General features: G+C 32.6%; 1 protein-coding gene across 1 annotated transcript; it reads right to left on the reverse strand.

The window, feature by feature from the left end:
- Positions 1-1,382: 1,382 nt before the first annotated feature.
- On the reverse strand, positions 1,383-14,999 carry LOC124429375. Its single transcript, XM_046974564.1, has 5 exons — positions 14,924-14,999; positions 9,740-9,887; positions 8,933-9,282; positions 4,017-4,127; positions 1,383-2,739 (listed from the first exon to the last, which is right to left on the reverse strand). The coding sequence occupies exons 2-5, from the start codon at positions 9,881-9,883 to the stop codon at positions 2,445-2,447; spliced, it is 900 nt and encodes a 299-aa protein (XP_046830520.1). The 5' UTR covers positions 9,884-9,887; positions 14,924-14,999; the 3' UTR covers positions 1,383-2,444.
- Between the last annotated feature and the right edge of the window lie 807 nt (positions 15,000-15,806).

Here is a 15,806-nt window from a genome sequence, read left to right on the forward strand (position 1 = left end):
AATTAAAAAATAAAAATAAATAAATTATTTTAGCCATATATACGTATTATATATATATATATTTCTTTTATTACGATTATTCTTGACATTTCCATTTATTTCAAATTTGTTGCCAGATTGTTTTATATCATTATTTATGTTTCCTTTTCCTTTACCTATAGCTACGTTTTGTATATATGTATTATATGGTATCAAATGAAAATCACCAGGCTGTACTTGTGTTTACCACTTCGTAACAAATCAGAAGCTCGTAAGGAAAAATTATTCACCAGAAGCTGTAAAGTGTGATCATTCTTTTCGATAGAGTGATCGTTTTTCTTTCTTACTCCTTCGCCCTTACCTTTTCCTCCACTAACACTACCTTGCCTCCTCCTTATCTTTCTTTCTTTCTCTCCACGTTTCTATGATACTTCGTGGAAACTTCCCATCGAATTTTCATCGAGTAGTACGTTTACGAACGGACACAGTCAAAGAAGTTGCGAGGGTAACTGGACTCAATCCGGAAGAAAGTTCAAGAGGAGAAGTTTAACCGCATAAAGGAGATCGGTATATTGGACTAAGTCGATGTTCGATCGATCTCTGACATTCTTACAAGATTCTTGTACGTTTGTTTTTAAAATTGTCTATTTAAAACATTTTACAAAATATTGTCATAAATGAATATTTATCATTTTGACGTTAATGAAAATAAATCCATCTCATAATGCATTAATCATCAATTAAAATTTTCTCCCTTTCTCTCTTTCTTTTTTTTTCTCTCTCTCTCTCTCTCTTTCTCTTTCTTTCTCTTCCATTATAATAACCATTTTTTTTTAATCTAAGGATAGGTAGTAGAATTGTGGTTAATCGTACAAGAATCAGATGGTGTCATGGAAAAGAGGGTTGTTATAAGCGGTCTACACTAATACCACCGGCAGTACTATCAGCAGTAGTACCACCACCAGCACCATCACCACGCCCGACCTGCACCGCGAACTGGGGCGGTGCCACCAACGCCGTAGAATCGATATCTGTTCAGCTCTTACTGAATTTTAGTCACCATAAAAAAAAATGTACTTGTTTACGAGCATGAAAAGAGAAAGATATACTTCTTTATTACAGATTTGACAATAATAAAATCATATATGTAGAAATGGAATTTATCAGATTGAATTCTCGAAATGAGAGAAATGATCTTAGAAATACATAAATGCATGTATATTTTCTATTGTTTATGATTAATTAATTTGTAAACAATAAATGTGAAGTTTTTTTATTTATTTTCTCATGTTTTCTTGTTTTTTACTCTTTTTTTATTTTTATTTTTTATAATACAAATGACTATATATCAACGTAACCATGCATATAAATATTAATTATTTCAATTACGTTGATTCATAGTTTCTTCATTAATCAATGTGACAATTATCTCACTCTCGTATATTTTTCATCGACTCAGCTGGGTAGTCTATCGTCACGTTCCTATTTCAGAAGAAGCACGCTCGGCAAACACGAAATAACAATGAACAAGTCGAAAATCAATTTTCTCTATGACAAGTCGTCTATTCGTTTTTGAAATGAGTTACAAAGGGAGAAAGAAAAAGAGAAAAAGAAAGAGAAAGAGAAAGAGAGAAAGAGAGAGAGAGAGGGAGAGAGAGAGAGAGAGAGGAAGCAGATGGTTCGTATTATACGAAGAAAGACATTTTACGTATAGAAATGAGAAAGGAAAAAGATCTCAATATCTTCATATCTTTGTCCGCAAGAAAGTCCGCAAATCGTGCCGAGTGATTTTTCATCCCTTATCGCGTTGACCGCACGACGTTACGCAGCCAACGTAGAAACTGAAAAGGGAGGAAAGAGGATAAGGGAAAGAAGACGAAGAAACATCGGCAAGGCCAGTCTGTCCTTCTTACGTTTGACAAAAATCTATTCCTCATTCTTTTTCTTCTTTCTTATTTTTTTTTTCTTTCGATCCCTCGTCGGAGACACCCTCTTATTTAAGAAAAGATACGAATACCGGTGTCACTTACCGGGAGGGGTAGAAAATTAATTCCGATTTAACCATTTCCTTCAAGCGTTCCCGAAAATTGCTTTTCATTTTGAGCTTCTTTATCGATGGGTTCTCGGCGGCACCGATTAACTGCTAGAGTTAAGAGATTTACCCTCCTCTCTCTCTCTCTCTTCTCTCTCTCTCTCTCTCTCTCTATCTATCTATCTCTTTCTCTTTCTCTCTTTCTTTTTTCTTTTTTTTTCTTTTCTTCAAATTTCTCAATTTCTTGTCTTTTTCTTGAAATATTTTTTTTATAATGTCGACCTTGATCTTTCGATTAAAACGTCAAAGACAAAATCAAACTGTTATAGAATTTGATAATATCGAAAGTTTCTCATACGTACTTATATTACATATATAAGAAAAAAAATCTCATCTAGTTTCGAGAACTCGTCCTGTCCGAGATAGATAGAGTTTATTTCATGTTATATCTTGTCCAATTCTCGCTAACGTCATCGTCGTGGTCATCATCGGTGGCATAAGTTCCGGACGGGCCAATCGGAATTACCGGATGCGATGGATGGTAGCTAGTAACGTCAGTATAGTCGCCCGACGGTGCATTATATTTCCCGAGGGCCATGTCGATGAGGGAGAAACTGCATCCGGGGAACATGGCGACGCAGTCTTGGCCTTCGTGACCGGCTTTATGGGCATTGGTATACGTACGATGTTCTTCTGGTTCAAAGGAAAATACCTTTTTAAGGGGTAACCTGTAAACAAACGAAATAAAAAATGTATGCTTGAATTATGTATTCACGTAGTTTAAAATTCATTCAACAATTTTTTTTTTTTAACACTTTAATTGTCATTATAGTCACACATGACTGTAAACATAAAGATAGATTAATAATATAGAATAGTATAAGTAGAAATGTTATAAGTAGAAATGTTATAAGTAGATTGCATTTTACTTATAGCATTTCTATTTATCAAATCTAGAGACTATAAGTAATATGCAATCGAATAAAAGATATTAAATAATGCAAATAATAGTATAAGATAAAAAGTGCGCTATGCAACAATTGATAATTGTTAATAAGTCTTTATTTACTTATTAACGATTATAAATCGTTTTATTTTTTAAATAGAACGATAAAAACTTGTAAATGTATTGTTAGTTTATATCCGAGAGTTTAATGTTTCCTAGTTTCATAGTACATACTTAAATTTTGTATTTTAATGAACTCAATCATAGTTAATAACGAATGTCTTATTACTTATCATTAGTAATATCATTGATAAATTATTATCATTGATAATATCATTGATAAGTTATTATCATTGGTAATATGGATACATGGTAATGTATCATTGTTTCTTGCATCTCTGTAACAACAATGATGTTCATAAATTAAATTTAATTATAATGTAAAATCTTATACGTATCCTGATATATTTATACATTCGTATATTTCTTTTTTATGCGATGAGGTATCAGCATAATTTAGTGGGATAGCGTATGCTCCTTCGATTCCATTGAGTTAAATATCCTCGGTGGAACAGTCGATGGAGAAACTTGAAAGAGCAAAGCAATCGGAGCGTTAAACCGGAATCGGAGAACGCGCGGGATCGCGTTATAAAGTAATGAATCACTCAGAGGATCGAATTGAGGAGGGAAACAAACTTGGAATGGGAAAGGAACAGGGAAAGGAATCCTTATAACGTTATTTGCTTAACCGATACTTTTCAAGGAGTAAGGTTTTCCATCCCTTCCACCATAAATCAGATTATTTTCAAATCCGATCGATTCTTAATTTACTATTAGGATGAAATAGAAAAGAGAAGAAAGAGAGAAGATAACAAGGGAAAAGGAGATAGATAGTGAGACAGAGAGAGAGAGAGAGAGAGAGAGAGAGAGAGAGAGAATGTATATTTGAATTTTTTGGCTTTCATGGACCCTATGTTGAAGTTAGTTGAAAATCTCTTTCTCTTTTTCTTTTTTATTCTCTCTTTTTCTCTTTTTCAACTTATCCTCAATGAACCTTACGAGAATGATATCCTCATCATTTCTTCCACAAGAGTGTTTCCCTTTGGCATTAGTCTTTGAGAGGCCTCGCAAAGAGCTCGAAGGACGCAGGATCTCCCGTCAAAACCCATTCTGAAAGGATAAAGACGATTGTTTTAGTTCTACTAGTAAGATAAAACGTAAATATACATTCGTTGCTTTTGATATAATCGAGGATATAAAAAAGATTAGAAAAGGATAAATGGATACGTATTAATGTGTCGTAACTATTAATCGTATTCTATACATCTTTTAATTTTTTTATTTTATTATATTAACAGATATATTCTGAAGGTTCCGTGAATTTTCGTCGTTATCGGCAGTTTCTAATATGACTATTACCTTGCAAAATCGATCGAACAGGATATTTCCGTTTTGTGGCTAGTATATCTCTTTCTATCTCTTTCTCTTTCCTTTTTTTCTCATTCGTACTTCGTCGTTCTCTTTCCCATCGGGAAAGCTAACTGCGAGAGGTGGTTTATGCCAGACGATATATAACCTGACGTCGCGTCACGATGCTTCGACATTCGATTCGACTGCAATATTGGATGTAGCAACGGCGGATGTGACGTGAACTACTCTCTTGCTCGTACTACTACTTCCTAGTCTTTCTCTCTCTTTCTTTCTTTCTCTTTCTCTTTTTCTCTCTCTCTATTTCGTTCACATAGAGGAAGAAAATACACGTGACTTGCCTGCTGCAAAAGCCTTTCGTGTACCGCTTTGAGCGAGCTCAAACGTTACGACTTGATTTGAGGACCGTAACTTTTCTATTGATTAACGATCCTTTATCTTTCGAATGTAAAATACGTATGGACGTATAGATGCGATTGTATAATCAACGATTGCTTTTAACAAAACAAACTTTTAATACTTTGAACGCTATCGAGATTAGTAGTAATAGTGAATTGATCTATAGCTTCTAATAAAGTAATGTGAAATTATGTAGAGAGATTAGGAATAAATTACACCTATAAATTTAGAAATAAATGCACCTATAAATACATACGTAAAACGTTCTATATCATATGATATAGAATCAAATGCATAAAATACAAATTGTAAGTTATAATCTCTTTTATAAGAATTTTTTACTTAATGTTATTAAATATAATATAAAATATATATTTTTAAATGTATGCATGATGTTATCAATTCCTCTTGTATTATTAAAAAAAAAAAAAAAGATTAAGAACGCTCGTTATAAATGTGTTGAAAAATGGTAATTAAAAAATCCATAATCGATGGAAAAAAGTATTTTACATTCCACAGCGGTACCAGCTGCAATATAATTAGGTCAATGAACGCGGTTAATCACGTCGAATGAATTCGAGTTTTTGCGAAGAGTCATATATTTTCAATCCAAAAACGCGTTGTACGTGAATATTTCGAGCGATCATATTATCCAATTGTGGCATGAATCGAGTTCGTTGACAAAAGGGGTGAATTTTAGGGCGTGGCTAGCGAAGGAAAAAGAGACTATCTTTAAAACGGTTCTTCGTATAAATGTATAGATATTTAAATAGACGAAAAAATGATCTAACGTCTAACGATTCAAAGTGCATTCCTATGGACTTATCTATTTAAATACTTACAGTTATTCTTACTGATCAATGTTTTATCGTATCATATATAAGATCATAAAAATGAAGATCTGTATACAATATATATATATACATACAATATATATATATACAATATATACATACAATATATATACAATATATATATATATATATATATACATACATACAATATATATATATATTGTATGTATGTATGTATTATATATATATATAGAATCTATAAAAAAATTATATATATAGAAGCTATAGAATATATAAAAAAAAAATATATATATATAATTACAAAATAATATATGTATATATAATCAATAGTATATTAATATACTTATTAAATAATTATCTTAGATATTTCTTGATATTGTTCTCTCATCATTTTTTGTACAAGTCCCAAACATTGTTAATTTCTTTAAAATACATTATTACACTCGTTTATATTATTTTACATAATTTGTTTCCTTATCTTACAATACAAAAGCGCTTTGAAGAATATAAAAAGTTTTTAACTCCTCGTAGCAATTCACTCCCGATAGTTTTCTCGATTCGACAATCGCATTAATCATGATCTAAGGTAATCTCATTGATCATTTATCACAGAAAAATCGAGTCATCGAGTTACGAACAAACTAGTTTACGTTCTAGTCTAAAAGAAATCTCTCTCTCTCTCTCTCTCTCTTTTTTATAGAAGAGTTTGATCGTTCGATCGAAATATCGATAGTCTTACCATCTGGTACCAACGATAGCGTAAGAAAAAAAAAAGAAAAGAAATAACATACGATTTTACGGTTAGGCGTCAAAGTTATAAAGACAGTCTTGGTTGTCTGAGACTTAGTAAAGCTTGAATAGCTCTTGCGTGGATGAGAACGGTTTACAAGATGGCTTACAGAGGGTTTTCGTGTCTCCGATGGTGTTCGTGGGTGGCCGCTAGTGATCGTAGAACGGCTTAAGGGTGGCATGAATCAGAGGGTGGTGCCTCGGTAGCCGCGAGTCTGAGTTCTCTACGCTAGTACGGCTGTTCGTTTCTGAACAAGCATGCCAGACCATTTATCCATTTCTAGACAGAATGGCTACGAAGATGTAGTTTCTTTTCCTTCTCTGTCTCTCCCTCCCTCTCTCTCTCTCTCTCTCTTTCTCTTTCTCTCTTTCTCTCTACTTGTCTTTCTTTCTTTCTTTCTTTCTTTCTTTCTTTCTTTCTTTCTTTCTTTCCTTTCTATCTCATTCTCCACGTTCTTTCGCTCATAATCAGATTTATAACCGTCCACCCAAAGGTTCAATTATTTTTCCTCCGCAGTTACGGACGAATCGGAGGGGTTGAATTTCGAGATACTTTTTCTTCTAAAGCTCTTTTCATCTTATCTATTATTTGGTTATCTACTATTCAAGAGATGAAACGTTAGATAATGAAATTCTTAGATTAATAGGGTATATTCGTGTCTTCGATGAAGTGGCTGTCTTCGATTTTGATAAAACATTACATTAGTTTGATAAAACAGATAAAAATGAACGAAGCACAAATTTTATTGTTCGCGGAAATTCAGTTTTAACGGATAAAAATCAAGACTATAAAATTCTTTTTCTTTTATCCTTTTTGATTATCTGCATGTATGATTCGATTTTTCATAACTAATACAATGGAAGAATTAGATTTAAAAAAATTGTAATTTTTTTCTTTAATTTATTGAGACTTTTATTATTTGAGATATAAAATTTTCCATAACAACGAATTCCTCTGCTAGTTTAATTTTGAATTTAATCATACATATATAAATGTATCTTCTATATTTAACAGTCGAGATATTGATGATGATTTAATGGTAATTGATAAATTTAACAATAAAATGAAAGTTAATGACCTGTTATGAATGTAATGGAAATATTCGTAGGAATTTCATACAAATTGAGTTGCGCTATATTTAATTTTATTTTATGTGTTTTACATAAATTAATACTACTGTTTAAATACACTAGTAAGATTCATTTTCGTATATTTGCGTATTTCATAACTGTATTGTGAACTTATGGCATTCAAACTGTTTAACTTAAAACTTGTATATATGAGTTAACTCATACGATATTACATCATATATAATTACAAAATTTATAATAAGAACTTCTATAAAATGAGAGAAATAACAGAGATTGGATTATTAACTTTTTGACTTGTTTAACAAGTTTAATAAGAATTTTCATTAACACACAACAGAATTACCACAAATTAAGAAAAAAAGAAAAAATCTGCCTTTCATTTCCGTTTACTCTATCAAACTGTAGAGTTTTATAAAATATTGAATTTTTCGAAAAAAAAAAGAAATGTAAATAAAACGGATAAAACTTTTTAGATAGATCTTGAAAATATTCTTTTTTATTAATATTAGTATACGTCTTATTTTCTAGGATATAACTACATCAAAAGTAAAACCACCTAATTCTGTCTCTTTTGGATGTCGTTAACAAGATGAAATCTTATTGAAGATTTTTATAGTCGAAAATGGACATTTTTACCAAGAAACAAGGACGAGATAAAGTGTACAGTCTATATACTTATATACTATATCGGGTCTTTGCATTAGGTAACTCGATCAAAAGGATGTACGTAAGACATTGACGATAAAAAGAACGGAGACACGTCGATGAGGCCGGGCCGACTCTTCGTAAAGAGAAACGAGACTCGATCGGTTCGAAGCCACTAACGTCACTGTAACATTTTATTATCGAACATCGAGCTTGTCGCTCCGTCCGTAGTACATTTTACGAAAATTTTTGCTTACCAACGAACGGCCGACCTTCCTCTCTTTACTAAATCTATGAAAACTAGAATCGACATTTTCTCGATTGATCTTGAGGAAGAAAATGCAAAATGTCGTGATAAAATATTTTCTTCCTTTTTCTTTTCTCTCTTTTTTCCTACTCGTCAAAGAACGAAATTAATTTTTGAATTGATGAGTATATATATCTACGTGTATGTGTGTGTATGTGTGTATGTATGAGTAGAAACGAAATTGAATACAATCGTATATTTTATATACATACATTTGTAATCAACGATCGTATTAATATTCCGTTGGGCAATTAATCCGCATGGTCCTGCTCGTTGCGTTAGATTACATTAAACGTCATGCCGTCAATTAATAATTAGTATTAGGATATTATAGGTAGAACGATATATGACAGTGTTGCACGACTGTCGCATCGTAATAACAATAATAACAGTAACGATTATGAGAATGACAAAGGTATGATGACGATGACGATGATGACAATAACAATAGTAATAATGAATAACGTTATTATTAATAATAATAATTACAAAATACTTACGAGTTCATGATGACCTCAAGTTTATTGTAAAGGTCACGACGATGTCTTCTTTGAATATAATAATAATTGCCCTTGTAACCTTTTCTCTTCTTTCCAGACGAAGAAAATTGAACGTATTTGCCAGGTACGTTCCATCCAGTATATTCGAAAGCATTCTTATTCACCGATTGTAAGCCGTTCTTGATCGATCCGTATTTGTTGGTGCTCTTGAATCTATCGTTTCTGAGCTGAAGAAATGGTTCAAGAGCCGGCTTGCTCTCGTTCGGTAAATCATAAGAGATACCCCAATTTACGCCCTCTGTGAAGATGTTGTCTGGCGTTAGAGTATGAACCGTCATACAGAGTGCAATCTGAAAAATAGCATCAATTAGACATATTAAATGTCTAGGTATAATAAATATTTTACTTTTCAAAGCAAGAAAAGAGAAGAAAAAAAAGGATACAATATATTTCATTCTTCATGAAAATGAAGAAGATTGTTATCATTTCAGTCGTGATTGTATATCGTTACACTTTTAAATTCCATTTTCTCTTTTAAATATAACGAACGATTTATATAGTAGATAATTTCTCTTTAGCCAGTCCCTCGTGTTCGAAATGAAATGGAAGAATAAATATAATGTTACGATTTGTCGGATAAAAAGAAAAAGAGAAAGATTGAATATGTGTATGTGTGTATGTGTGTGCCTTGAAGTAAATGCGCCGTGTACACATTTTATCCTTTCTTAATATTCCAACGTCTCCTGGGTTTCCGTGGATCCGGAACGTTTGTACAGAAGAATGTTGTACGTGCCTCTTGATACTTACGGAAAAGCTCGAGCCTTCCGGAAAGACGACGTAACGCTTCCGTCTCAAGTGCGGACTATCACGATCACTGTTCGCTTTGTGCTCGTACAGCAGACCGCAAAGTATCGCCAGAATAAGCAGGCAACGGCCGACAAAGCGATCCATATCTCTGAAATGAAATATACATGGAACGAAAGAAGAACTTGGTTTCCATTGTTATCGTACCATAGCAAAAGCAATCGATTCGTCGTAATTCGAAATCGTCCAAACTCTATAACGATATAATAATAATAACAATATCGATCAATATATTTATAAAATTTTATAGGTAAAGAAAGAGAGAGAGAGAGAGAGAGAGAAATGAAATTTATTTTTTTAACTAAGAACTTATTTATTTCAGAAGATAAATTTTCTTCTCAAAAAGTACTTATTTACTTACTTATTTAATTACCTATTGTTGAAAATAAAAAATCGAAATACTTAAAGTAAGTACTTACATACTCGACCTTCAAAGATTTTCGACGTCTTATCAAATGAGAATTCGAGTTTTATCTATAGCTTTTTCGGACCGTACCAATGACAGGAAATTGTTTTATCTCGATTAAAAGAAGACGAGAAATACAAAAGAGAGAAAGAGAAAAAAAGTGAGCCAAAAGTTGCTCGGCCGAGTGCGAAGTCGTAAAGGAATTATCTAACTTTTTCGCGAGCAAATCCTGGTATAATACGTTGAAAAGTTGTTCGACGACTTATCTGAAATAAAAGTGCCCTGCTCTTCGTTGTACTCGATGAGAGGAAGAAGGAGAATGAGAGAAAAAAGTATATATATAAGAAGAGAGACACACACACACAGAGAGAGAGAGAGAGAGAGAGAGAGAGAGAGAGAGAGAGGGAGAGAGAGAAAGGAAAGAATTGGTAACGCATTCGACAGTTTTTCTTGCCATCGTGACAGCGAAAACTGGTGTGAAATCCTTCCAAAGTATTTCGTGACTTCGATTGGGATGTACTTACTTGGATGCAACGAGAGTGAGTGGAAGGAGAGATTGGAATGTCGCTAGGAAATCGACGAAATAATCATAACGAACGACATTGCTTGGGGTGCTGATACGTAAGCGACGTGAAATCCTCTTTACGTTCTTTATCTCGTTCTCTCTTCCCGTCTCTTCTCTTTCTCTCTCTCTCTCTCTTTTGTACATATATACATACATACATACGTGCAGACATTTCGATCTTTCTAACATAGAAGGAAATGTAAATGAGATTTTCCGAAAACGAAGGGTAACTCCTAGGCGAGTGACAGCTCGATTAGCAATTCTTAGAATCCATGGAGGAGTTCGAGACGGAAAATGGTTGACTTTAACCGAATCCTTGAGCTTAAAATAGGATCGACTATGTGGATTTCGAGGATGGGAAGGATAGTTACGTATAGGGGTAGAATGAGAGGGATATATATCTGCATAAGTACTTATGTACGTATATATATATATATATATATATATATATATATATATATGCATATATAATATTAAAGCTTTCCTCTATCTTTCGATGTAGTGTAACATCGTTTTACTTTTATCTCACAGAAAGAAGTACGTAAAAAGGAAAAGGGAAATTGATATTACTGTGGAAAAAGAAGATATAGATATAATTTTCTCGATATCAATGTAAAGAGAGAGAGAGAGAGAGAGAAAGAGAGAGAGAAATAGAGAGAGAAATAGAGACAAAACGTCTCGAATCACGGAATAAGAATGAATGAAAAAAATAAAAGAAAAAAAGACCAACAAGGAGAAGCTTTACTTTCGGATAAAGGAAGAGATTAGATCATTCATTCGTTTGTTCGTTCGTACGAGAGAAAGAGAAAGAGAAAAAGAGAGAGAGAGAGAGGGAGAGAGAGAGAGAGAGAGAGAGAGAAAATGACAAAAAGGCAAAGAAGGGTAGAACATCGTGAGATGATTTTTTCGAAGCTGAGATAGGTATATATATATATATATATATATATATATATATATATATATATATATATATATTCCTCTTGGTTTTTTCGAGAATCGATAGAACGTGACAAATCGTTGTCAATTTTTTCATCTCGCAAAAAGTTGCCGTAGGCGTCGTCGTCGTCGTCATCATTGTCGTCGAGAGTGTTTCGTGGCTTAGCTCCTCTCGCAATCTTTCTTTCGACTTTTCTCCTGTCTCTTTTTGTCTCTTCCTTTTTTTTTATATATATATTTTTTTTCTTTACTTTCTCTTTAAATCCTTTACCTTTTACGAAGTCTCAAATTGCCGGCATTAATTTTGTTCCTTGGTAGCAAAAGCGTATGTATTTCCTTCTTCTTCTTTTTCTTCTTCGTCTTTCTCTATTTTAACGCATTTGTTTTTTCGATCCTTGTTTAGATTTAACTTTGTACACAAATAGAATTGAATTCTATATTTTCACGTGGTCATACATTAATCATAGTCTTCGCGCTTCTAACCATGAGATCCTATAGTTCTCTCTCTTTCTCTCTCTCTCTCTCTTTCCCTTTCGTTATCTTTCACGATTTTCTTCTATCTTGCTTCCTTCTTCTTCTATTTCTTTTCCTGCTTTCTTGCTTCTTCGTCGCTACAATTCAAAGAAATTCGTTCCCCCTTCCTATTTTTTTCTATTGCAAGAAAAAAGAATATTGTCACATTCTTCCATTGGAATAGACACAAGTATTTCACTAATACGTGAAAATTTCGACTTTCAGAGTTTCCTTCTCTCTGATTCTTCTTTCTACTCTTCTTAGTCTCTCGTACGACTTTTACGATCTATCCTTTATCTTTGATATCGGATTCTTGTCTTTTTTATTCTTTTACTTTTCACTGTTTTTCTTCCTTTTTTTTTGTTGTCGTCTATTCTTTCTCTTTTTGTTTTCGCTCCAAAATCATAAGAAAAAAAAATTTATGTTACAACGAGTTCATTTATTCTTGATATATTGATGAAAATACTTAACTTTGATGATAAGTACATAGTAGATATATTATATTCGATACATTAATAAGTTTGTATTCAAAGATTTCACACAACGTTTGAGATAGTAATTTTGATGAAAATAGCAAAATGATTTTCCATGGTAATAACATTTCATAAAATCATAACCCATCCTTTTTGCTCTTTCTCTTTCTCTCTCTCTCTCTTTTTCTCTCTCTCTTTCTCTCTCTCCCTCTCTTTTCCTCTTCTTCACGAATATTGACTTAATAAATTACTTAGCTCTTCTTAGTCCCGAATACATGAGTATCTTCACGAATATCTTTCAACGAAATGATATGAGAGATACGAGTAAACTTCTTTCTTTGTTTACTTCTTTCGCACGTAAATGAAAATAAAAATCTGTTATTGCGATCATTTTTTGAAATTATTCGGGAGAGGAGGAGTTTGATATTTTTATCTCTGTCTTTCATTTTGTTATTCTGAAATAAAATTTTGACCCACTCGATAAAGTAAGCACTTATATACTTTAGTTACTTCGATAAGAAAAAAGAAAACCAAAAAAGAAAAGAAATAAGGAAACAAAGTAATAAAGATCGTGTTATGGCGTTGAGAAAATCGTTTGAAAATCACGAGACAAGACAAGAGGCAAACCAAAGACCTTCGAGGACATCGAATCGACGTGGACGAAACTTTCCACGTGGAACTTACCAAGGATTGATTTCTACTCGGTAGAAATATCTCAAGACTCGCCTCAGTAAGCTCTTTAGGAAGTAGGAAGTTGTTAGATCTCTCGCCTTGGAAAAACGACGCTGTAAAGAAAATGATCGATAGTCGATATCGATACTAGAAAACTCGATCTAGGTCTTTCGAGTATTCATCGGGAACGAGACATCTCTTCAAAAATATTATCTATGAAAGAAAACCTTGTCCTCGATTGAAATTCTTTTAATCCTCGAATCGAACCACGCATCGTCGTTAGAAAACAAAAAGGAAAAATATATCAACGACTAGACATTTTTCCTTCGTACGATCGGATTTTTTTTTCCTATTTTGTCACTTACACCTGTCGCCACAGGTGTGTGCTATTTCGATGAAACGGGAAGGAAGGGGTGCGGGGTGAGGATCGATGATAGAAAATTCCTTCATCGGAGGACATTCTTATTGGTTCGTGCATTTAACTAGAACCATATCATTTTTTTCTTTCTTTTTCTTTTATTCATCCCTTTCCTTCTGTCTTCCTTTCTTTTTCTTTTTTTTTATTTCTCCCCTCTTTCCTTTCTTCTAGTCCCTTTACATTTTTCATTGTCTCGCATTCCGCCCGCATTCCAGACGAAAGAGAACCAGCTATCCGAAGAAAAGTTCGCCGCGAGTAACAAACGAGTTTGCGGAATTGGAGCGATTAAATACTTTGGATTTCCGTGTAATTAAAGAGCAGAATCAGCGAAATTCACCATAGTTTCCGATTGAACTTTAACGATGTGATAAATAAAAATTTTCTTTGGACTCGTCGCTTGTGGATCAAAAATCGAAATAATCCTTTTTCTCGATTATCTTCTTTTATTCAGTTAATATATATATATATATATATATATATATATATATATATATATATATATCCTTAGACGAAAATGGAATTAAGAGAAGAAGTTTGACACCGTTATTATTTTCCAGGAAGAGTAGGGTGTATCGCGAATGTCCGATAAAATAATTCGATAATATCTTAGCTCATACAACAGATTCATCCATTGAAATTTCATTGAAATCTATTTGGTCGATAGTACCAAATCGGATAATCGTCGGACTTGTAAACGTTTTATTATTATGGGAAATCAATACAATAAATGATCGGACAATTGCGAATGTTACACATATGAGATATAACGTGGGAATAATAGAAAAAGGACAAAAAATAAATAGAATAATCCAATAGTGAAATAAAAAAAATAACACGTATTTTAATGCACGCTAAGTATAAGTGTACAAAATAATCTACATTTTACATTATATTATTAAACAAATACAATAAAAGGAACGAGATAATTATTACCATATATGATTCAAAAAAAAAAGAAAAAGAAAAAAAATAAATAGACAAAATAGTACAACAAAAAAGTAAGATTATTATTTCTCTCTCAAAAGATTTCTTTAAAAAATAATTCTCTCTCTTTTACTCACTCTCTCTCTCTCTCTCTCTCTCTTTTCCTCTCTTTTCCTCTCTTTTCCTCTTTTCTTTTTCTCTCTTTTATTTTTGTACTCACTGTGTATATTTCTCGTGGACGGCGAACAAGCACCAAATCTTTCTTCTTTCGAGCAAGAACAAGTACTTCTGGTTGATATTTCTGCTTGGTATTTCGAACATCGTCACGTAACCGTTCGTTAACGTTCCTCTTCCCTTTTTCTTCTTCTTCTCCTCTTTCTTTCTCCCTCTTCCTCTCTTTCCCTCTCTTCCAGCAATTCCTTCGGATTTATTTAACAAACGATTAACACAAACTCAAGGAACACGGTAGGTCGAACCACCGGTAGCCTTCAGGGCGTTAATCACCTCGATGATGTTAATACGATTAAAGTTTATCGGCGTACACGTGTAGTATTCATGTCTACAGGCTTGCGCTAGGCGTTACGTAATTAGCCACGCGAAAATTCGAAAACTTATGTATAGACATAGATTCATAATTGAACCTGGTCCAATACTTGTCAATTATTTTTCGATAAAAATACTCTAAGGATTTAATAGGAATATTATTTAATCCTAAGAATAATATTTAATATAATATTTAATAGGAATATTTAATAGGGTTAAATTAATAATGCAGATTCAAAACGATAACTATTCACATTTAAACGTAGCAAATTGAGAAATAGTATATAAAAAGAAAAAAAAGTAAAAAGAAAAACATTAGCTTGATACATACTTAATCATTTCGATTTCAAAATAATAAAAGGATTTAACAATAAGCGAAATTATCGAACGATTATTTAGAATTATCTATTAGAATTGTTCATCCATATCATTTTCATAAAATTATTGATTTTTTGTTATTACGTTTATGGATCGTAAGCATCGATTGTCGATTAAAATAAATCAATTCTACATTACGTATCATGGAAAGAGAACGTGTATCGAACAACCATATCTCATTG

Source organism: Vespa crabro, chromosome 15 (genome assembly GCF_910589235.1).
Source record: "Vespa crabro chromosome 15, iyVesCrab1.2, whole genome shotgun sequence".
Classification (NCBI taxonomy): Eukaryota; Metazoa; Arthropoda; class Insecta; order Hymenoptera; family Vespidae; genus Vespa; species Vespa crabro.

Coding starts and splice junctions, on each gene's coding strand:
- LOC124429375 (XM_046974564.1), bottom strand. CDS start 9,883: ATGGATCGCTTTGTCGGCCGTTGCCTGCTTATTCTGGCGATACTTTGC. Junction 9,283..9,739: donor CGGAAGGCTCGAGCTTTTCC/GTAAGTATCAAG, acceptor GCTATTTTTCAG/ATTGCACTCTGTATGACGGT. Junction 2,740..4,016: donor ATGATGAGGATATCATTCTC/GTAAGGTTCATT, acceptor GTTTGTTTACAG/GTTACCCCTTAAAAAGGTAT.